The sequence below is a fragment of the Pseudorasbora parva genome, chromosome 3, assembly GCF_024679245.1.
Source record: "Pseudorasbora parva isolate DD20220531a chromosome 3, ASM2467924v1, whole genome shotgun sequence".
Classification (NCBI taxonomy): Eukaryota; Metazoa; Chordata; class Actinopteri; order Cypriniformes; family Gobionidae; genus Pseudorasbora; species Pseudorasbora parva.
The window spans coordinates 7,484,144-7,508,349 of record NC_090174.1 but is presented as its reverse complement, the minus strand read 5'-3'; the positions used below and the strand labels follow the sequence as shown (position 1 = coordinate 7,508,349).

At 38.8% G+C, this 24,206-nt stretch overlaps 2 protein-coding genes across 2 annotated transcripts in view; both read right to left on the bottom strand.

The window, feature by feature from the left end:
- The window catches only part of mn1b (meningioma 1b), a 17,501-nt gene extending 10,845 nt beyond the window's left edge, over positions 1–6,656 (bottom strand). Inside the window, exon 1 of the mRNA XM_067437721.1 lies at positions 2,028–6,656. Coding sequence (XP_067293822.1) covers positions 2,028–5,523 — 3,496 coding nt within the window. The 5' untranslated portion in view covers positions 5,524–6,656. The remainder of the gene's footprint in view (positions 1–2,027) is intronic.
- A 10,725-nt stretch (positions 6,657–17,381) lies between these two features.
- Positions 17,382–24,206, bottom strand: part of LOC137070396 (phosphatidylinositol transfer protein beta isoform-like) — a 45,038-nt gene continuing 38,213 nt past the window's right edge. The window contains exon 11 of the mRNA XM_067437502.1: positions 17,382–17,521. Within this exon, the coding sequence (XP_067293603.1) occupies positions 17,474–17,521 (48 nt within the window). The 3' untranslated portion in view covers positions 17,382–17,473. The remainder of the gene's footprint in view (positions 17,522–24,206) is intronic.

The following is a 24,206-nucleotide window of genomic DNA, read 5'->3' as shown; positions in this document are numbered from 1 at the left end:
AAAATTACTAGAAGCATTCATATGCTTTAAAAGTAAAGTGTTATAAAGGCCAATAAAAATGATGGTGTGAATGAACCTCTTATAGAATTTAACAGTCCCCTTGTGTGCTGGCGTGCAATGCATCCGATGCAATTTCACAAGCCGCAAACACTTTGTAACCCTTCTCTCATCTCTGCTGTCTACGCCACTCAAATGAAAATCTGTCAAGGCTGGTGATTTGTGCTAACTAGCTATCGATCGCAGCAGCGCAACGTGCGTTTACAGCTCGGGGGTTGAATGCAAGGAGGTGGGGGGGCGAGAGAAGGAGACTGCAAAATGAGGACAGCAATGCATAGTTGGTGGGGGGAAAGAAAGGAGGGAAATGCTGAGAAGAAAACACAATGTTTTGCATTTGGTTTACACCGAGTGCAAAGACAGATGCGCGACAAATCCATTTGGCCGTGTGGTGGTGGATGCGTTTGGAAGAGATGGGGATGGTGCACTTGACAACGCTGCATGTTAAACAATGGACCTTGACTTAAGGTTGCCTTCTTGAGAGCTCCCCCCTGCACCCTCCCACCTGCAGTTAGCCCAAACAAAGGGGCACATAATGCACACCGGGGGCGAACTATTAACACGTGTGAAAGCGCACTCCGGCTGTGGCGATTCAATTATGCGTGTCCGTCCCGCTGCCTTTTCAGTAAAGACAATTACCGTTTCATATACTGATTAAAATAAAGGACAAGTGCCAAATGAAGGATGCACATATCAAATATATGAGCTCGTGGTTTACATAATTACGCAGATTAATGTAAATGTATAAGAAATTATTATAAGAAGAGAGACATAAATCTTTCAAGAAATAATCAGAAAATAGAATTCGCCATTAACCAGCAAACACTGAAGGCATGAGAAAATGGGATATTCAATTATTATAACTAATAATAACAACAACAGTAATCATCATAGTGCTACTAATATTATTAGTATTATTATACAGCTTAAGCCTGCCTTGGTTGTTCTAATGGTTTTATATTTCACACACACATGGAACTTGAATAAATACATTCAACTTAATTTGTAATGTCAATGGGAATTTTTGCAAACATTTATGTAACTTTTAGTACAAAATATTTGCACGTTGTGTATTTTTTATAAAGCATTACAGAATAAAAGCCTTGGAAAATCCTCAAAATATTTTACCCATCAAATAGTGTCAGAACGGTGGCCTAAAATAAGCCATACTAAAAACTCAGTTAAAGACTTTTGAGCAGGTTTTGTTTAATTTAATAATAATAATTATAATTATAATACTGGAGAGATTAAAACCATGTGACTAAAACATATCAAGATGTTTAGTAGAGTATTGTCGTGAGTGAAGAACGGGATAAAGATCCATAGGGAATATTTCTGTTATTTAATGTAACCAAATGTAACTGAGAAAATCCATATATAAATGCTTATATTGTGCAAATGCAAACGCTTTGAACACCCCACCCACAAAAAAATATAGGTAGGTGGGAACTCTATTAAATGAAAAGAATTTAATACATAGAAATCATTTTGTCAAAATGATCATCAAAATGTCTTTGTTTAATTATTTATACTTTTTATGCATCTTTAATATATATTTTTTTCCTCAAAGTCATTTTATATGATACATTTTTTTCAACTGTGTGTGTTCTGTTAAATTTAGTTCAATGTAGTAAATTTTAATTTAGTAACAATTTGTCCTTAAATCATATCTGAAAACAAATAAATAACTACATTGCAAATATTAGTATGTATTTTTCCTTTTACTGAAAATATAATGGAGAGAAAAAGTGAAGAAAGAGTGACATTATTGTTCTTGCTCATACATACTGTATAGGAGAGCCTTTTTTGCATGTATGCATGTAAGAGTGTATCTGTGTGTGCTGTTTTTACTTTTTATTTTTATCTGTACATTAAAAAATGGAACATAAATATTGGCACCTCACACATTTTATGGAGTGTTTTTACTTGCATGAATTAAAAATATGTACTGTAGTAACATTATAAATGTTTACCTTCTTTGATGGTTCCCTGGACTTTACTTTTTTCCCAAACAGACTTCTCCTCCTCTGAATCCTCCAGCAGAGACTTGTCACCGGGCACATACCAGTTGGCATGCTGCTCAGCCATGAGTGTGTCCAGATCAATGGTGTCCACGGAGCCCTTCCCAGCATCCGGGCTACAGCTAGAAAGCTCTCCATCTCCATTTTGACCACTGCACTCACTGCTTGTTTTCTTATTTTTTACAGCTAAAGGCTGGTCTTCTGAAATGCTGAACTGCTGCCGTTGAAGCTGGATCTGAGCCTGCAATATTTCTAGGGGGTGAATTTCATCTTGGCCAGAGGTGCTAGAGGGTGTACGGGCTTGTTCCATGCCTGGCGTGCCCGGATGGCCCACTCCACCGAAGCCATCCGATGTTGAGGTAGTGTGGTTGGAGAGGCCCACGCCTTGCCCTTTCGGCCCACCTATTAGTCCGTTGTCTCTGTGCAACTTGGGCGAGCCTAACAAAGGGCTGCGGCCAGCCTTCACAGTGGACGGAGCATCTGAGCTTGATGATACCTCATCCTCATTGCTATAATGTGTGCCCACGTCATCCGTAAAATCCATGCGAGGTGAACAGACTTCAGACTTTGATACACTTTGGATGCCACTGTCAAGAGATGACATAAGGTCAGCCTGATCTCCCAGCAGTAGGTCACCCCCTTTCCCCCATGAGGGAGAGGTGTGGGGCTTTTCTTGAGGTGTGCCTGTACATCTCTCCCCGACACCAGCTGCTGAGGCCACCTGCTGGCCGGGACTTACAACAGGGTTACTGTTTTCAGAGGGGAAAAATATCCCAGGGCTCACATGGCCACTGTCTCTTTTTCTCCTCCCTCTCCCTCTCCCACTCCCTGTTGCCGCCTTCCCCTCACTGCAAGGGGTAGTGTCCATATTGTAATTTGGGGAGAGGGTGCTGGCTTCCCCCTGCACCGTATGATTTTGACCTGGTGGTTTAGTGTTGCTATTTCCAGCAGGAGGCATTTGCCCATTTTGGGGGGCAGCAATGCTTGGGAAATATTCAGTCCCAGCATTCCCAGTGCCATTAACTGCACTGTTATTCAGGTCCTGTTCTGTCTGACTCAGCTTTCGTTTTCCTTCTCCCTGAGTCTTCTTGTTGAATGTCACATTGAGGTTAGGGGCCCCCAGGCTGGCAATCATGTTCTGACAGGCAGTAGAGAGGGCTGCCAGGCAGCTCTGTCCAAAAACATTGTCCTTGCCACTCGTTTTGCTGAAATTCCCTAAGGAGAGTCCCCCTAGTTTGCTGACTGAGGAACGTTGGCTAGTGGGAAAGTCTGATTGGGATGTAAAACTCCCTGGTGAGGTGCTCACCGCTTGAGAGTTACAGAGAGAGGCTCCCTGTCGATTAGAGCCTCCGTAGGGAAAAGAGGCCGGACCACCCATGGGTGGTCCCGGAAAGTCATTGGGGCGCCTTTCTGATGGTGCATTGGGCAATCCAACCCCTGTACTGGGCGACTGCATCTGTGAGAGGTTTCCCATGCCACTGTTAAATTGTGAATGGACGTTGGGTGAAAGTAAGGGCTGCACGTGGCCCTCCCCCGGTATCCTCATAGGCTCCTGCATGCCCATTCCATTCACACCAGCTCTGAACATCATGCCAGGACCATTTTGCTGCATTTCGTGAGCCCCCACCTCTCCACCTGGACCCATCCGATGGCCCAGCATTTCTCCAGGTGGATGTGGCCCAGCAAACCACCCACTCTCCAAAGTTATGTGTGGGTTCCGTCCATCAAAGTTCACCATCCTCCCACCATTTTCTCTCTCAAAACTCGACTGAGGCATGCCTCCCACCGGGCCCCCATGCCCCAGGGGCCCTTGAGGAACATCACTGTGGTGACCCAGCTGCTGCAGATTCGGCTGTCTCATCCTCTGCTGCTGACTCCGAGAGGCCATTTGCTTGATCATCGATGCTGCATTTTGTTGCTGCTGCATTGACTGCTGCTCAGGCCCTGTGAGCTGCAGTGATGGGCCTGTTGAAAAGCCATCCGTCACAGGGGGGGTGAACTCTCCAGGCAGCCCAGGGTAGGCTGCTGGAGAGAGATTATTCTCCATACCAGGCGGGTTATGCATTCCACTGTTCCAACTGCCGCAACTCTCCCCACCATGAGTGGCATTTGGAAAATCAAACCTGGGCCTCTTAGCCATATTTAAATAAGGGGAATCAAAGTGTTGCAGCCTCTGATTGGAAGGCTGCTGAGGAGGGGGAGGCTGCTGTTGCATGTTGAACATGGGGTCGCCATAACTATGCATCCGTCTGTTTTCTGGTCTGTGAATAGGGTATTCAAACTGATTATGCTGGCCAGGCATCATGACGCCTCCCTCCTGCATGCCGGCATTTGTGGAACTTGTCTCTGATTGTGGGGGTTGTGGGAGAGATGGTGGGCAAGTGTTCTGTCTGCCAATCAAGCCTGGCTGCTGCTGCAAGAGAGGATGCCTGGATCCAGGCTCTATCCCCACTGGTATTTTGCGTCCACCCCCAAAACGTTCAAAGAACACATTGTGCTGGGCTGAGGGCTGTTGCTGTTGAGGGGGGGCATGGGGGTGTTCTTTAGAGATGCCCTGCATTCCTGGAGCACGAGACAATCCCGGGTTTCCAGGAAAATTGGGCCCTGGTACCTGACGCCCAGGTCCGAAATGAGAAAGCTGAGAATCAGATTCAGAGGGGGAGTACACAGACACTTCAAAAGGTCCAGATGAGGGCTCATTAGAATAGTTGTAGTCCAGTCCATCAACACCACCTGGTGGGGGCATTCGTCTGGGCTCTAGATTGTGACTTTCTGATGAAGAGGATGAGGAAGACAGGCCATGGAAGGAGGCGGCACGATTAGGTGATTGGTCCAAGGGGAGACATGGGGCAGGGACAGGGTGATTTCCGCTCGGGGGTCCATGGTGCTGAAAATCAGGCATGGAGCCTGTCCTTTGCTGCTGCTGGGACTGCTGCTGAGAGAAGCCATCTGCTGACTGCCCCTCAGAGAGTGGGTCAAAACCCTCCGTGAATCCTTGCTGGAGCCCCATACCGCTGTTGTAGCCCATTATCCTTCCGCCGTGTAAGCAAGAGGACCCGGGTTCAGGTCCAAAATTTCCACCAAAGTGCTGATGGTGTTGTTGTGAATGTGTTTGATGTCCATGTGGATGATTATGAGGTCGTTGAGGGTTAAAAAATCCATGCATCGAGGCCTGTTGTTGCTGTTGGAGATTCCCCACATGCAATTCAGAATGTCCCCGCTGAAATCCACCATACTGTTCACCTCCATTCATGTTAATGTTCATCTCAATCACAGGAGGCTCGTTAAGTGGGCCCATACCGGCCTCTGTCCCTTGTGGGCCTCCAGCATGAAAACCTGGGCTCTTGTAATGTGAGTTCATGCTCACTCTTGGCTGGTTAAAGTTTTTCTCAGTGTGGCCAAAATTTCTGTTATTAATCTGTGGACCAAACTGTTCCAGCCCAAACATACTTCCCACAATCAGTCCCGCATGACAACCAGCTTGCCTGGCTCCACTGCAGTGTCTCCTTTATTTTCTTACTTTGGCAAACTCAAGTAATATCAACGAGAAGTTGTAAAATTTCAGATGTGATATTGCCATCAATAAAAAAAATAAAAAAAAAAACAGTTTTTGCAAACCACAGTAATTAATAATGAATTACTGAGAACGTCTGTAAACTAATTTGAAATTGTAATACAAAATGTTTTTCAAAAACGTTAAAGTTCACGGTCTAGTTAATAATCTTTTGCATGCTTTTTTAGACAATGTTTTCGTAATTATATTACATAAAAAATGACTACTGGAATTTTTGCACTGAACAAAAAAAGGTGATTTTTTTGACGAAATTCGCTCTACATCACAGCAAAACACGGCTGCTATAAAAACAACTATCTTACCACAAAAACAGCCTCACTTGACGATCTGACGACAGCTACAACACTTATAGAAAAAAAATATAAAACAGGGTCTGTCAAATCATCCTCCACAGACTATTATTCCAATGTGTCCAGAGTGAGGTAAACATTCTATTTAAAAATCCTTTTTGAACGCATATCACAACACTATCCAGAGTACCACAAAAATATCCATGTCCATATGAATCCAGCGTATTATTTGGTATCCACTTTATTTTAGAAATGACTCTTTAAAATTGCATAAGTTGTAAAAAATAAAAAATAATAAAAAAAATAGTTCCCTTGGGCTCAGCTAAACAAGCGATGACACCAAAGTAAAGGGCAGAAGAAAGTCCCCGTGAATGAGGGGGTGAACCCCGAACTCCCGTCTTTGTGCGCCCGTCTTTTGGTGCTCCAAGCGATAGGCAGCACATGCGCTATCCAAAACCCGCCACCACAGAGCTGCTGGGCAACACAGTCCCATCGGTCCTGCTCATTTTCCGCGCAATCGAACAGCTTGACTGCAATTTCAATTACAGTCAGCACTTGCACTTTCAGGGAGTCCTCTTCTAATAGCACCAATTCTGAGATATGCTCCACTCCAGCTGGAAACGATTCACCGATAGATCACATAGTGATGTCTGAGACGCTCAGCACTGCGCGCAACGACCGCAAGGACCAGCAACAAGTTTTGCATTTCAGCAAGGTCCTCGCTGCAAACATCAGCCAATGGCATACGTACCGAGGGAGGGACGATCTCTTAAGGTAGTCCAGAATTTGTATTTGCGTTACGAGTAAGGGTTTTCAGGTGCTTCAGAGTAAAACATTTGTTTATTGGATCCAACTTTTAACGGGAAATAATGAAAATGGCTAGAATGCATTTCATTTAATGTAGGCTATGTTTTAGAAGTAAAAGGTATTATTATACAGAGACAACTTTGTTGTATTTCCCAAAAGAACTAAACGTATATTTGTATAATAAGTATTAAGGCTATGCATTTGTGGACATTTGTAAAAACGTAGGCATATAAGCAAAGACGTTACATCTAGACATTAAGTAAAATGTCTAGATTTATTTATGTATTTATTATGGTGAAAAGAGTATTCCAGAATCTCCAGAGAACATCCATGTTTGTTGGGATTGTAGGTAATAAATAAATAAATAAATAAATAAATGGGTTTTATGCTGTTAGTAAAGCAAAATAAGCAAAACAATTAGGCCTACTTTAGTCTGCACATTTTTTTGCACTGTTTACCGTTTTAATAGCTTGATATGTCATTATACAATTTATTGCATATAGACTAGGATTAGTTAAACATACAGTTGCAAACATGGTACTGCAAAAAAATAAAATAAAAAATAAATCTCGCTTTTTAAAACTTCTTTTCTTTCTTTTTTTCGCGTTTTATATCTTGCTTTTCGGCTTCTGATAGCCTAAATGAACCGCTCTATTGGATTTTTGTGATGCTTTGACTCTTGATTTTTCGAAAATATAGCGTTGTGAAAACCTGGATATTGTGGAATGAAAAAAAAAAAAAATCCATTTGTAGGGAGCCTCAGTCCATCCCCATGCAAATGCCCAACAAAAGCGCAAATGCGCGGCGTAATTACCACCCGGAGTTTGCATTGTTCCTGCACTTCAAACTGCGAATTACCATTTCCATTCAGATTAATTGACCAATTAACATAATTCTGTTTACATTCAAAATTAATGAGATTAGTTTAAAGGAAGAGACACATCTATCTATCTATCTATCTATCTATCTATCTATCTATCTATCTATCTATCTATCTATCTATCTATCTATCTATCTATCTATCTATCTATCTATCTATCTATCTATCTATCTATCTATCTATCTATCTGTACACTAACTTCACGATCACCAATAAAGTAAAGATTTGAACGTTTACACGACTCGTAGAGATATGCTACGAAATATACTGATATGCCCAAATCAGCAAAACATTGAGGAACAGTGTCGTTTCTTTCCTTAACTGAAGTGAGCATGTAGGCCTAGGTATCATTATTGTTTATTTTCCCTTTCTGTATGCCCCAAACGCATGATAAAAATGAACTAGGGCGATCTGCCGAGATGAGAAAGAGTCATTTACGAAGCATGTAGTCTACCCAAAATATATTTAGTGTAACTCACAATGTAATAAATGAACGTTAAATGACTGTAACAATTTAAAACGTATCGTATCGTGTCATACCCTTCTAACAAATAATAATAATAATAATAATAATAATAATAATAATAATAATAATAATAATAGGCCTAATAATAATTGAGATGAGAAGCCTAACCATAGACCTAATAATTTAGCCTACTACAAGCATTTGTTATTCTACCCAAAGGACCTGCACATTTAACTCTTAAATTAATCTTGCAAAGAAAATACAGTGAGGATTAAGTGACAACTGTTAAATCACCTGATGTCCATTCTAACGTAACGTAAATATTGTCTCGATGTAATGCCATTTACGCATAGGCTATTCAACAAATACTTGGGTTAACACATTGACTTTTCTAAATGTTTTTTTCTCCTATAGGAGGGGGCGCATTTGAAAAGCCATGGAAATCCATTTTCCTGGGAGCTGCTTTCGCTGTGGAAACTCGGTGAAAAAGACACAGTGCCATCTAGCGATTAATAAACAACCTGCACGTGAACAAAACAGTATACGTGTACATAACAGTTTATGCTTGATAACAAAAAAAGTAGGCTACTTTTAAACCACACTCATGATCCGTGAGACTTCCAAACACTCCATTATTTTGTTCTGTTCTTCTTTCTTTCTTTCTTTCTTTCTTTCTTTCTTTCTTTCTTTCTTTCTTTCTTTCTTTCTTTCTTTCTTTCTTTCTTTCTTTCTTTCTTTCTTTCTTTCTTTCTTTCTTTCTTTCTTTCCTATCCCATCCATCCATCCATTCTCCAAACTGTTTATCATCTGTAGAGTCATGTGAGTTAAGGTAATGATGGAATGAAAAAAGGTTCAGAACTATTAACTTACTGTTACACATTCATTTATTGTTTATGTAATGACTAAAATGTTTAATGTAGGTCGGTGCAGTGAGCATATCTACTCTTCCAAACGCTGAGTAAAGCACACTGGTTGATAATAGTAATAATATGGGTTTTCTTGCAACCCATATAAGATTCTTCTGTTAAATCTGGTGTCTTTGCACTGTGAACACTATACAAAGCGGTTAAGCAAATGACCAAATAAAAAGATTTAAATGAGTGAGAATTTTTGAAACCTGAGAATATTGTCAGTGATTGAATCATAAATGCTATATGAGCATTAGAAACAGCAGCAAAACAGAGAGATAAGAAGTAATAATGAAAATAATAATACATTTGGCAAACAGGAGACAAACATTAAATGATCAGCACAAGTCTGCATTCGCTGTCTGGAAGGGTACTTGGAATTGAGATTGTTGTTTCGTCCCAGAATTTAATCAGTGCCAAATGACAAGGCAGTCAAAGGCAATGTTACAAGCTGTTGAGAAAATAAAGAGGAAGGCATGGGTGGGAAGAGAGGGAGGGGTGTGGAAAAAAGACTTGAAGAGAACATGATGAAGTCGGAAACACTGGAACAACAGAAATGCTTTTTTTTTTTTTCTTCACAGTTGACTGCAAGGAATCTGGCAAAATATGGGGAGCGCAGAATAGAATGAAGAAAAGCAGTGAACAAAAATGAAACATGAAGAGTTGAAATGTAGTCAAATGAAGTGGAATAGAATAGAATAGAATAGAATAGAATAGAATAGAATAGAATAGAATAGAATAGAATAGAATAGAATAGAATAGAAAAGAATAGACATTCCGTAACAATTTAATCACCAGCTTTTCTTTAAAAAAAAAAAGTAGAAATGTGTCGTGAAATAAATTTATTGTAAATGTTTAATGGGACAAAAACAACAATAGGATTGCTGAGATCCATGTCTATAAAGATTTAGTCTATAGACTGTCTTCAGTGATTATACTGAAACAGTTTATCACATGTATTTGTTCGAATCATTCAGTAAAAATGTTTGATTTTAGATCTTAGGTTGAAAGCCTCCATGCTTCTTTGGATTATCTTTTTTTGTATCTATTCATTCTGAATTGAGGCAGCCCTAAATAGTAATTTTGTATTATTATTTTGACATATTTGACATCTTTCATGTATTTATTTTTGGATAACAAACACTGCGTGCAGAATTATTAGGCACATTGATTTTCTGATCTTTTTTTTTTTTTTCAGGCACATTTGACCAATTCCACTCCACAATAATCTTAATAACTACTATTCATTTTGTATTTAATAATTTATAAGTGATCTAAATCATGAAGGCTGGGAATGAAAAATGCCCCATATTCTCGTGTGCATAATTATTAGGCACGTTTTCTTTTACAGATAAATGAGCTAAAAAATAAAAAAGAGAGAGAGAGATTTAACTCAGACTGAGAAGTCAACAATTATTAAATACCCATGAGAAGGATGCAATACTAATGCAATACTAGACATTGCAGTTCAGGCATGCTCAGTGGACAGTGAAAAGCTCGTTGGGTCAGAAGGGTCAGACAAAAAGACGGTGAAGAAAAGACACAAATGAACGGCATAAGAATTAAGTGTGAAACCATCAGGAACCCTTTAGTCTCCAGCGCCACCTTTTTCCAGAACTGCAACCTACCTGGAGTCTCCAGAAGTGTCAGAGACTTAAGTTAGGTAAAGAATCCTACAAAATGACCCCACTTCATAAGAATTACAAGCTGAAGTTTTGTAAAATAAATGAAGACATTTTCTTTTCTTTTTTTATATATAGGCTTTATAGACGGATAGGATTAGAGTGACTCTTGAAGGACCAGCAACACATCCTCTTGTAAGACTGTTTGAAGAATTCATCTTCCAGAATCTGGCAGTGAGTTTTGGGAGTTCATTTTTAGTCCATCTCTTATCCTGAAGTCCGTTTTGCAGAGATGGTCTAAAAATGAACTCCCAAAATGTACTGCAATGCTCAAGACATTGTTTTGAAACTGCCTGTTTTTAAAACTGATGACATCCAAAGATCCTTTCAGTTTTGTATTATATTTTGCTCGCAGTTGTCCTTCCTTTGTGGAGGGGAAGTAGTGCAGTGCAACCTTTCTCTGAAGAATATCCAATCCTGTCAGTCAGTAGTGGTCAGTTTAGAGCTGTAGGTCAAGGGTTTATGTATCATCTGTCATCCAAAGGAAAGCAATTGTTCAAAGAGGAAAAAATGGTGGCGGTGCAGCAAAAGTGATAGAACATTTATGCTATATATCTAGTTCAGTCATGACACTCTAGAACAGCGTTTCCCAACCGGGGTGCCGCGGGGTTGCCGTGTAAAAGGTGCCAGTACGCACATGCACCGCGATTCATCTCACATCTGATGATGACGCATCTTTAATATGGGTTGTAACTTGAAAATAATGCTTTTATGTATGTTTCTGTCGATGGATACACGTGCTGGCTCCGCAGAGATAGTGATACACTACAGCGATAATATAAAAAAATAAAAAAAATACCTGGGAAAAGGTGTAAAATGTGTTCAATGCATGCGAGTGCTGCCGTGTGACCAGTCCTTTTGCCGTCATCATCACCCGAGTATATTCGCCAGAAGACGCGAATGAGAGCGCGCGCGCTGTGTAAAGATCTGTCTCTGCACTCATCCAAGAGCGCGCACACGTCTCACTGCGCGCAAATATTGAGTTCTCTTTCAAGTCTTGCACTTGAATGGACAAACTCACACAAAAAGTATGTCAACAAGATGAGTATCCAAGCAGACATCGTCTTTTGGAGCACTTCATGCTTCCATCTGCTGAAAAGCTTTATGGAGATGAAGATTTGGTTTTTCAGCACGACCTGGCACCTGCTCACAGTGCCAACACCACTGGTAAATGGTTTACTGACCATGGTATTACTGTGCTCAATTGGCCTGCCAACTCTCCTGACCTGAACCCCATAGAGAATCTGTGGGACATTGTGAAGAGAAAGTTGAGAGACGCAAGACCCAACACTCTGGATGAGCTTAAGGCCGCTATCGAAGCATCCTGGGCCTCATAACCCCTCAGCAGGGCCACAGGCTGATCGCCTCCATGCCACGCCGCATTGAAGCAGTCATTTCTGCAAAAGGATTCCCGACCAAGTATTGAGTGCATAACTGAACATAATTATTTGAAGGTTGACTTTTTTTGTATTAAAAACACTTTTCTTTCATTGGTCGGATGAAATATGCAAATTTTTTGAGATAGGAATTTTGGGTTTTCATGAGCTGTATGCCAAAATCATCAGTATTAAAACAATAAAAGACCTGAAATATTTCAGTTGGTGTGCAATGAATCTACAATATATGAACGTTTAGTTTTTATCATTACATTATGGAAAATAATAAACTTTATCACAATATGCTCATTTTTGGAGAAGGGCCAGTATACAATCATTTGGTAATACTTTATTCCAATAGTTCACTTTTACTAACTATGAGTAAACTACATGTCAACTAGCAGTCAGTAGAGCATTAGAAGACTGTCTGCTTAAAATCTTGATGCTCCTCAACAGACAATATTCTGACTAAAAGTAACTTTGCAACTACATGTCAACTTATTCAACTAACCTGAACCCTAAACTCAGTCTAATACTCTGATGAGAGTTGGTTGACATGTAGTTGCAAAGTTACTTATAGACAGTAGAATATCTAAAGTGGACCATCAAAATAGAGCAACTTACATTTCTCCTTATATAGAACTTTGTGGACATTGAACCACATTGAACTGTATTTATTTTTTCACTGTACTGTTCAAAATGAAGACAAGTTTTAGTTTTGTTTGTTTTTTACACTTTTTTTTGGTATTTCCTCATCTCATGTCATGCAGGAAATGTTCTCTGGGACCTGGGTTCATCCTGCATGGCACCGCAGGAAGTACACCACAAAGGCCAAAATTAGCACAGCGGCTCTGGTCCTGTTAGGGGCTCGACCTCGGGACTCTAGTCAGTCGTAGAGGCTTTAGTTTAGATTTTGGATAACAGCTGTTGTCATTGATCTATTTACCATATAGCTGTAGTCTCACTTCACTAAACCACTACATGGTCTCTTCTCTTTATAATCATGTTCAAATAATTAAATGATAATGATTTTTTTTTTTTTTTTTTTTTTCAAAAAGATGCTTTGATCATGAAATTCAAGGCCTGTTTAGGGAATGAATGAAAAGATTACATTGAGGGGCAAGAGGGTGATCCATATTCTGACTCTAACCAGTCCTTAAAGTTGCACTATGCAACTTTCCGTCCACTGGAGGGCGCCTATTCTAAACAAAGGCGAATAGTTTGATGACGCCAAGTGTGAGCGCAGTTTCTTGGGACATGTGGTCTTCACCTCACAGTCGGTGGAAAATAGGACTCAGGCAGAATTAATATTTATGGATGCGGTTATTAACGTCACTGTAGTGTGAAGCAGAGCAGGACCGAGTGTTGTGGAGCTGAACACGGCCGCTGGCTCGCGAGCACCGAGACTTTTATTATGACGGGACACAGTCGCCAGGCACTTGCAGTATTTCCGCGTTTCCGGTTATGATTATAAGGTAAAGCAGCTCTGTTTATCATATTAGATACATTTAAGTGTGTTAAAAAATATGTCATGACGTTACTCTGTGCGTTCGCTCGGCGCTGCTGTGACATGTTCACACTGCTAACTGAAAAGCGATTCTGCAGAATAAAACCGAGGGTAACACAGATATGACGCGATTGACAGGCGACTCACTCAAACGCTATGCTGAAACGTACCGGGTCATTGGTTAAAATAGCAATTTTCTCACAATTTACAAATAGTTGGAAACATTTTAAATATTTTAGTTACTCAACTGAACAAAAAATATAACACTGGCCTGGTGGTTCTTGGATATTTTACTGCAAAAATACTACATAGTGCACCTTTAATATTCCAGTTTGAGTGTACATGTTTTCTGCTGTTGTTCATCTACCAGTTTAGAACCATTTTCAAACAATCTGAGGGACTGGTCTAAAGCTCAGGGTTTTTTTTTCCTGTGACTCATCCAGAGAAGGGAAGGTAGAGATGCAAGCCAAGAGATCTGTGGCCAGACTGAACATTCTTCCTTCTTTCTTTATGCCAATTCTTCTACTCTTTCCTCTCTCTGAAAATATGGGATATGGGTTACATTCTGACTTGATCATCTAAATGTGCAAATAGCGATAGATGCTATTTACACAAAGTGTTAATAGCAACTAGATTCTATGTACACTCAGTGAAAATAACATTTTCTTAGCGATAGATGATATTTACTTATATTCTATTTAAACCACATAAAAGTAGCAGTTCTTTGCAATATATGTAAATAGCAATTACATATAATTTATACTTTATTTTGACAGATACATACTATTCGCACCTCAGTATTGTTGCACATTAACAAGATGCAATAATAACATAGAGTGTAAATTATTATATTTATTAAAATGATTAAATGGATGTCGCCGTAAAGGAACACTAAAAGCCTGCCCTACACCTATCCCTACCCAATAAACGCTTTTATTATTATTAAATATTTTCTTTGGCACTTTATGAGAAAAGAGAGCAAGCCCTGCAAAAAGCGGATTCGAACCAGTGTTGATAGCGTCAAAACCAAAGTGATCCATTAGCTATATGCTTCACTGATTGCACTGATTGGTAATGTATGTATTATATAACAAATATTATTCTCATTATCATAATAATTACTGCAATCCAGACTAAAATCTAAATCCACATAAATCAAATTCAGTAAGACTGAAAAAATACTCTGGGTAATGTCTAATAATTACTTTTAAAATACCACAATTAAAATACCAAAATCATGAATAATTAATGACCCCCACAAACCTACAGTAGACCACTATATGACATATTAAAGAAGAAAAAAACTTGCAATGAAAATAGTTTTTGCAATATTTTGCAAATATATTTGTTATAAATTCCTTGACATAATTCAAAATTGTTTCATGTTTCTTCTCAAAACATTGATGTTATAATATAATTAGATTTGTGAAAAGCGTCCTACATTTGTTAAAATACCTAAATTTAACATAAAACTTGAAGAATTTTAATCTTATTTATAAAAAGATTCAATAAACCAATTTGTTTTTTTCATTTAAAAAACAAACTGGAATGTGCAATTCTACATGTCTGTCTAGCATAAATGGAACAAGTCAAGTCAACGTCATTTATATAGTGTTTTTTACATTGATTCGGCTGTACAGCCGCTCTGGGGAAAACGGTGATGTCATCCAGTTCATTTCAATTATCATACAGCGACAATATGGGCAGGTCAGTAATTTAGTTGATATAGTTAATTGAGTTTACTAATTCAATTTATTTGGATATTTAGTTGAAAATATTGTGAACCCATCTGAGCAAGCCAAACCAAAGGCGACAGTGGCAAGAAACCAAAAATCAGATCCAAGCAAATGATCGAGAAACCTTGTAAACTATAGAACTAAAGTTGTGTGGTTTGTTAAGGTATATAATAATAATAATAATAATAATAATAATAATAATAATAATAATAATAATAATAATAATGGTGGTGATGATGATGATGATGATGATGATGATGATGATGATGATGATGATGATGATGATGATGATGATGATGATGATTTGCTTGAAAAAAATATATGGAGAAAATGAGGCAAAATTATGTTGAAATTTAATCAATTATATTTTAATTCAAATCATTTATGTATCTGTAAACACACACAAAGAGAACAGTCTCATTATATATATATATATATATATATATATATATATATATATATATATATATATATATATATATATATATATATGAATACACTATTATTTCAACACGTCTGCAGTCAGGAAAATTAGTATTCAGAGTTTGTGAGATTTAAAAGTTACAGCAACACTTTAGTATCCTTGTTAGACATTTTACATGTAGTTACTATATTAATAATATACCCTACAAACCTAATCCTAACATAAATGCGTAGTTAATTAATATTACTCAGTACTTAAACTTATTACACTGTAACAAAGACACCTTCAAATAAAGTGTAACCAAAGTTACTGCTTGTTCTCTCACCAGTAGGGAGCAGTGAAATGATTATCCAAGCTTTGACAGAAAGTGCTAGCGGAATTTAAATACAAGCATCACATATACTGTAAGGCTATGAAAGGTGCCCCTCCGAAACTCAATTCATCTTCATAACAATACTCAACTATATTTCAAGCAGTTTGCAAACAAAAAATATAGCAGAGCTCGATCACTATAATGTTAAACTCTCTGGCAGTTTTTATAAAGAGGATTTCATGTTACACAAGCTTAAAAATACTATGTATTCTACATCAAATTTATCAAATGATGCTAAACGTGCCACCATGCAACACATTTCAGAATATCATATAAAATACAAGCAGCATTACATTACAAAAAAATAGATTTTTTTTTTTTTTTGCCAGCATTAAATTGACTGTTTTCAATGAGGTAAATGGTACGAAGGGACACTTTACAGCACAGAGTGAAAAGGTAAGGCAGGACAAGTCAGTGCAAGCACTTAGGAACAAATTCAGAGGTTAATGTCCTGAAAACAGGATGTGGCTCTTTAATGTTCATGTGATACAGTCTTCTAAAAAGGGTGTTTTATAAGTTATAACAGCAACATTTTTATTTTTTGGTTGATCCGTTTATAAAGTTTGGATTAAATATGATTATCGTTTTATTTAAAGAAATAAATGAATACTTTTATTCAGGAAGGGCACATTTAGTCTATGTGAAGAATCTTGGGACTGACAATGTTTTATATTATGCTACAGCTTGAAGATGTAACGTTAAGGATGAAACTATCATGTTAAACATGACTTCTCATGACGTCCGTTTCTTTAGCATAGAACATAATCTTTTAACACTTTAAACACTATCTGCAATTTTCCAAAAGGCCGTTGTTACAAAAGATTTTGAAAAGAAGCTTGTGATGAAATACACTAAAAGCAATCTTCAATCTGAAAGTTCTTATGGGAAATCACCACACAGGAATTCACACCTGGGAGTGTTTGCACATCTGTGTGCATATATATGCTTGTTCAATTGTGTTCTTTGGAGCGAAGAGCGTTTGAAAATGGTATGTTCCCAAAATTAGTTATAATAAAGGCCAGGCAGGACAAGACAAGAGTGAAGGAAGTGAAATATAAGGCCTGGCCCTGCCCTGAGGGAAACGTCTGGAAAACTGCTTTAAATGAGCAAGTGAATGAACAAGACCACCCCCACCACCCACCCACCCCCCAAAAAAAAAAAAACACTTCAGCATTTGTGCTTCAGCACTTGCGATAAAGGCAATGTGGGGAAGAGAAGTTTATATCCAAGATATCAGTAACAAATCTAAATGTTGAGGTCATGATTGAAGAAATGTACTGGGATTGCTTCAGTTTGGTTGTATTTTGGACAGGCAGATGTGGTCTGTTCTTGAGGACAGGTTTACTATCCTCAGGCTTTGGGGTCGTGGTTGGATTCATTCATCAGCAGCACTGGTTCCTCGCACTTGACCCTGCTTGCGAAGCTAAAAAACAAATTGTAGAAAGAGATGTTTGTGTTTGGACAGAGTAATGGATTATGGTTTATAGTCACTTATATGTAACATACAGTGCATTTCACAATTTTGGAATGATCTTTCATTGAGCATGAAAAAAGTTCATGCTCAACAAGGCTGCATTTATTTGATCACATTTAAAAAAAATGCTTTTTCAACCCATGTTTGGGTCAAATATGGGCAAACCCAAATGTTTAAAAATGAATAAAAAATGTTACACTTTTGGGTTTGTTAATAGTTGACAATCACAATCGGGCACTGTACAAGGAAACCGTGCCTAGTGTGAGCACACCCTTAGTTCCAGTGAAAGTAACTTAATGCTTCAGCATACAATACATTTTGGACAATTTCATGCTCCCAACTCTGTGGGAACAGCTTAGGGATGGCCCCTTCCTGTTCCAACATGACTGTGCACCAGTGCACAGGTCCATAAAGACATGGATGAGCGAGTTTGGTGTGGAGGAACTTGACTGGCCAGCACAGAGTCCTGAGCTCAACCCAACAGAACACCTTTGGGATGAATTAGAGCGGAGACTGAGAGCCAGGCCTTCTCATCCAAAATCAGTGCCTCACCTCACAAATGCGCTTCTAGAAGAATGTCTTTAATAAACACACTCCTAAACCTTGTGGAAAGCCTTCCCAGAAGAGTTGAAGCTGTTATAGCTGCAAAGGGTGGGGAAACTCCATATTAAACCTTACGGATTAAATCAGCACTAGGTAACTTTTCAACCTTCATAATATATTTTTTAAGACTCTTGTGATGATAAATCGACTTACAATAGGTTGAATGACATGTCTGCCATAGCCTGATGGGGTCTGTATCGTTTTTAATCGTACTTTTAAACTTCGGGTTTCGGGTAGTAACCCGAGAAAAAAAAAGAACTACAAAATTCGACTGCTTTACGGCATATACGTCACTTCCACCAACACACACACTTCCTTACATTCGGACGTGCGAGCCCAACTTTGTTCGTCGGATAATATAGTCATGTCCGAAGCAGCAGAGACAAATAAGAAAGAAAAGGTTTTGTTGGAGGAAACCAATAAGAGGAAATGAAAAAGTGATGTGATTAAAGGCAGGACGAGAATCAACATGTGACCAGCGTTTGCTCGTCGGCGTGAGCTGAAGGAGGCGTGCCCGACCGATACTGTTATGCTTGTTACGGTGAGCTACCACTCAAACATTGAACTGAAGTATCATTTAGATTCTGTAAAACGGTAACCAATAGACTACTATAATGACGCTGGCTTGTAAACGTGAGCATCGTGATTATTTGGCGTTTGAAAAAAATAAAACCCATGAAATTATATTCATATGACATGCTGAAACATATGCCAGTGACTGTAACGTTACCTGGGATGAAGACATTTCACACGCGACGCCAGAAGAACTCCTCTTGCAGTGTTCAGGGGAACTGTTAGTGCTGCACCGACCTGCGGGACGCTTTTATGAAGTTATTTGGCCCGCACCGCACCACTGTATATATTTTTACAACCCGCCGCGCACCCGCGACCATTAAATAGACATACGGGGTCCACGGGTTATGGGACGACCCGCGCATCACTAGTTCAGGGCTATCAGGGTTGTCATGTCAACAAATGCATGCGCGATGGCATCCCCTGTTGTAGGATGACAGATCTTACGACAGTAGTTTAGGACATTATTTTTTCCAAACTGTAGGGGGACCCCGAGAGCAAAAGTAGCCAAGTGGGGCTTTAAGAATGGGATGCCAAAGTTTATTTGCATGTAAAGACATACGTTCCAAAACACTTGGCAATATAGTGTATTTTAAAATTTAATTTATTAAATTTTCAACAGCAATTTCTCCAGACTTCAGTGTAGCGTGATCCTTCAGAAATCATTCTAATATGCTGATTTGCTGTTCAATTATTAATTATTATTACATGGCTCTGTGAAATACTTGATTCTGATTGGTCAATCGCGCATTCCAGCGGTATGTTATTTCCAGATAACACCCGCTCATACGGGTACTACGAGTTATCTTGACCGGTACTACTTCTATGCTTAACACTGGCGCCATCTTGGCCGTGGGTTTCAATGGAAGATTTCAAGGCAGGTTTCGGTAATATAGATATTTTTCTTACACAAATGCATCGATTCGAATCAGAAGGCTCTATTAACCCATCGGAGCCGCGTGGAGCACGTTATTTGACGGACAGCTGCATTTTTTATGGACTTCAAACACAACTACAACTACTGCTTGGATTAACGTTAGCCTGGACTTTTTAAATATAACTCAGATTGTATTTGTCTGAAAGAAGAATGTCATATACACCTATAATGACTTGAGGGTGAGTAAATCATAGGCTTGGTTTCATTTTTGGGTGAACTAACCCTTTCAGCATTTATATTCAACATTTAGCATATGGCATATGGCAATAGGGCATAGGGCATATGGCAAATCTTCAGCAATAGATAAAGGCTTAAAGCACGTTGGAACTGTTTTTCTTCGCGGAAGCTTTGCGTAAGAGCTAATAAAATATTTAATCTCAAGACAATAATTTGTGTCTAATAATTATTTATTTGAGACTAGTAGCCATGTAATAAGCGCGATAATGTACCTGTAATGTACCGCTTCGCGTCGGGGTCCTGATCCCTCTGTCGGGGTTTATTCTGCGATAACAACCGGCTGGGTGTACATTATCCCGCTTATTACATGGCTACTAGTCTCAAATAAATAATGGGTGTACATTATCCCTTACTTATTGGTGCTCAATTATTGGGGGGGGGGGGTCTAATGCCATTTCATGCTTTCTGATTTATTTAAACGGTGAAAGAGTTCGGATTCCCATGCAAAACAAGGCCAAATGTCTCTTTTTTTTTTTTTTGGATGGCCCTGTACAAAGCGATAAAGTGCAAAAAGTCCTTTAATGGACTTCTCCTGTTTGAGTGGGGGAAGTCATGAGAAGTCATGTTTAAGATGATAGTTTCATCCTTAATGTCACATCTCCAAACTATAGCATAATACAATACTGTCAGTATTGTCGCGCTCTTCATGAATAAAAGTATGAATTTATTTATTTACATAAAACACTCCAAACATTTTAATGGTATTGTATTAGTTTCCACAAAAAAAATATTAAGCCGCACAACTATTTACAAAATTTATGGTGAGAAATGTTTATTGAGCACCAACTCAGCATATTCGAAAGATTTCAGACGGATCATATGACACTGCAGACTGGAGTGAAAATTCAGCTTTGATCACAGGAATTAATGACATTTTAAAAATCTTCAAAGCAATTCCTCTAAATTGTAATAATATTTCAAAATATTACTGGTTTTACTGTATTTTTTATCAAATACATGCAGCCTTAATTAGCATACGAAAATTAGCATTTTTTTGCATTATTTCTGTGTAAATGACATTTAGGAAGAACAGACTTGAGTTCAGGACTTCAGGACATTAAGCTCAAGTCATGACAAAACCAATTAGTGGCTGAAATTGGTAGAGCTCGGTAAGAATTCTTAAACAGACAAACGTTAATATCACCTGAGCCGAAAGCAGAGGGAAATAACCCGTCCACTCCTCATTTGGAATCATGGCACAGGTGCTTTTCAAGCACAGAAATCCATTTGTATGTTAATGAGCTCTCAAGGAAGTTGAAGCATGCCACACATGCTCGACACACATTAAGCCCACACAGAAAACCACAGACAGATTCTGTTAGTATGTCAAACAGTCGGACCGAGTCACTGTTAGTCAATAACAGACATTCAGTGGACCAGATATTCTACCTTTTATCCATTCACCCTTTCCAGACAACAAAAATTGCTCTGAAGGAACTCTATTACTTGGTAATGGGTGAGTGTCTTCGTGTTGAAAACATGCCGCAGATAAATTTCCGCTGTGATAAACTAATTCCAAGATTACAAATGTGAAGTATTATATATAATTTGTGTTTATTTATTTGTGGAAAATTTGACTGGACATAAATATATCTTGCTGGCCATGAAAATAGTACTTAATAAATATTGACAGTTGAATTATTTGATCATTTTCTTTTCGTTGCGTGAGCCATGGAGCCATCCTGTTGTTGTTCCTCATTTATCTGTTTTGGTCACAATGCAAGAATTCTTAGACATCTGACAAAAAGTCCTTTACGCACATTTCTGAAATATCCCACTGCGCTCACAACACAACAAAAGTTTGATTTGACTGATTGAACACATGGATGAATTATAACACTCAATCAGGGGGTGCATTTTCCATACAACGATAACTCGCTGCTTTCCCCAACATACAGGTCGTTCTGAAGAAATTAGCATATTGAGATAAAAGTACATTATTTTCCATAATGTAATGATAAAAATGAAACTTTCATATATTTTAGATTCATAGCACACCAACTGAAATATTTCAGGTCTTTTATTGTTTTAATACTGATGATTTTGGCATACAGCTCATGAAAACCCAAAATTCCTATCTCAAAAAATTTGCATATTTCATCCGACCAATAAAAGAAAAGTGTTTTTAATACAAAAAAAAGTCAACCTTCAAATAATTATGTTCAGTTATGCACTCAATACTTGGTCTGGAATCCTTTTGCAGAAATGACTGCTTCAATGCGGCGTGGCATGGAGGCGATCAGCCTGTGGCGCTGCTGAGGTGTTATGGAGGCCCAGGATGCTTCGATAGCGGCCTTAAGCTCATCCAGAGTGTTGGGTCTTGCGTCTCTCAACTTTCTCTTCACAATATCCCACAGATTCTCTATGGGGTTCAGGTCAGGAGAGTTGGCAGGCCAATTGAGCACAGTAATACCATGGTCAGTAAACCATTTACCAGTGGTTTTGGCACTGTGAGCAGGTGCCAGGTCGTGCTGAAAAACCAAATCTTCATCTCCATAAAGCTTTTCAGCAGATGGAAGCATGAAGTGCTCCCAAATCTCCTGATAGCTAGCTGCATTGACCCTGCCCATGATAAAACACAGTGGACCAACACCAGCAGCTGACATGGCACCCCAGACCATCACTGACTGTGGGTACTTGACACTGGACTTCAGGCATTTTGGCATTTCCTTCTCCCCAGTCTTCCTCAGACTCTGGCACCTTGATTTCCAAATGACATGCAAAATATGAGCAACAGTCCAGTGCTGCTTCTCTGTAGCCCAGGTCAGGCGCTTCTGCTGCTGTTTCTGGTTCAAAAGGGGCTTGACCTGGGGAATGCGGCACCTGTAGCCCATTTCCTGCACACGCCTGTGCACGGTGGCACGGAATTTAGGGTTTTCATGAGCTGCATGCCATCAGTATTAAAACAATAAAAGACCTGAAATATTTCAGTTGGTGTGCAATGAATCTAAAATATATGAAAGTTACATTTTTATCATTACATTATGGAAAATAATGAACTTTTACCACAATATGCTAATTTTTTTGAGAAGGACCTGTATTTATAACCTCACATCATTACATGATTTCAAATCCCGCCTTAAAACATATATATTCCCCTTATGTCTTTATGATCCCATCTTATGATCTGGTTTGTGTTATGTATATTATGTTTCTCTCTATTTTATTTCACTACACTCTGTGCATATTTTTTCTGAAATCTTTATGTCTGCTGTCATGTTTACTGGTCCTTGAGTAGAAAGGGTCTATATAAAATGAAACGCATTGTAACTATTATCCAAAACCAGTGTACACTATACCCGTCAACCATTTGAACATACCAGCTCATATTTTTATTATTAAGTATGATGCATTGTTGAAGAATTTAAAGGGTTACTTCAGCGATTAGCATATGGCTTTGTATCAGTAGAAACCCTGGAGTATATTCAAATTATTGTGCTTTCCCCCCTCATATCCCCCTAAGACAAGAGATTTATGCGTTTTATTTCTGGAAAAATTCCTCCTATGATGCAAATTGACGATTTTTGCATCATAGGAGGAATGTTTGCCCAAAGGCTAAAGACTACAGCCAGCAGAGGGAGCCATTTCAGCATGTTTTGAATCCGCGCATGGGGGATGGGAGATAACACTCAGCTTGCAGGGAGAGCTCAGCTGGCAGCTACAGGCACTCATTTAAACGGAGCTATGGTGAGCAATGTAAGTCTTTTAACTTCTCAAATTAATTTCTATGAAAGTTAAGCTTGTAAAGGCATGAACTGAAAAGCGCCAGACTGAACTCGCGTTGTGAATGTATGCCGCGAGTGTAGTCGCAATTACCTCAGCTCTCATCACTCGTGCAGTTAGTGCTCAGTGCTGTGATACTCGCGCAGTGACTCACTCATTATATTGAACAGACACGTTCAGTTTTTAATTGTAGTGTCTTCTCTAACTCAGTCACTGTAATCAAGTTGGTGGCATTGGGAATGGCACAGGGCAGCGAAGCATTCTGGGAATTGTAGTCTTTCATCCCCATGGGACAAAAATACATTTTCTGTCTTTTCTCAGTCTAGAAGACACCAAATTCAAAAATAATTTCACATTTCTACTACATTGATGACCCAATTTAAATACAGATTCATCTTCCCAGCGCTGAAGTACCCCTTTAACTATCTTCACAACTGATTCCCGGAAACGTAGTTTATCACATATCTGTCATTCAAACCATGTTGGTTTAACAATATGATGTCACAGATGGTGAAGCAATAATATCTATTGATCCATCATAGATCGACTTAAATGTTAGAT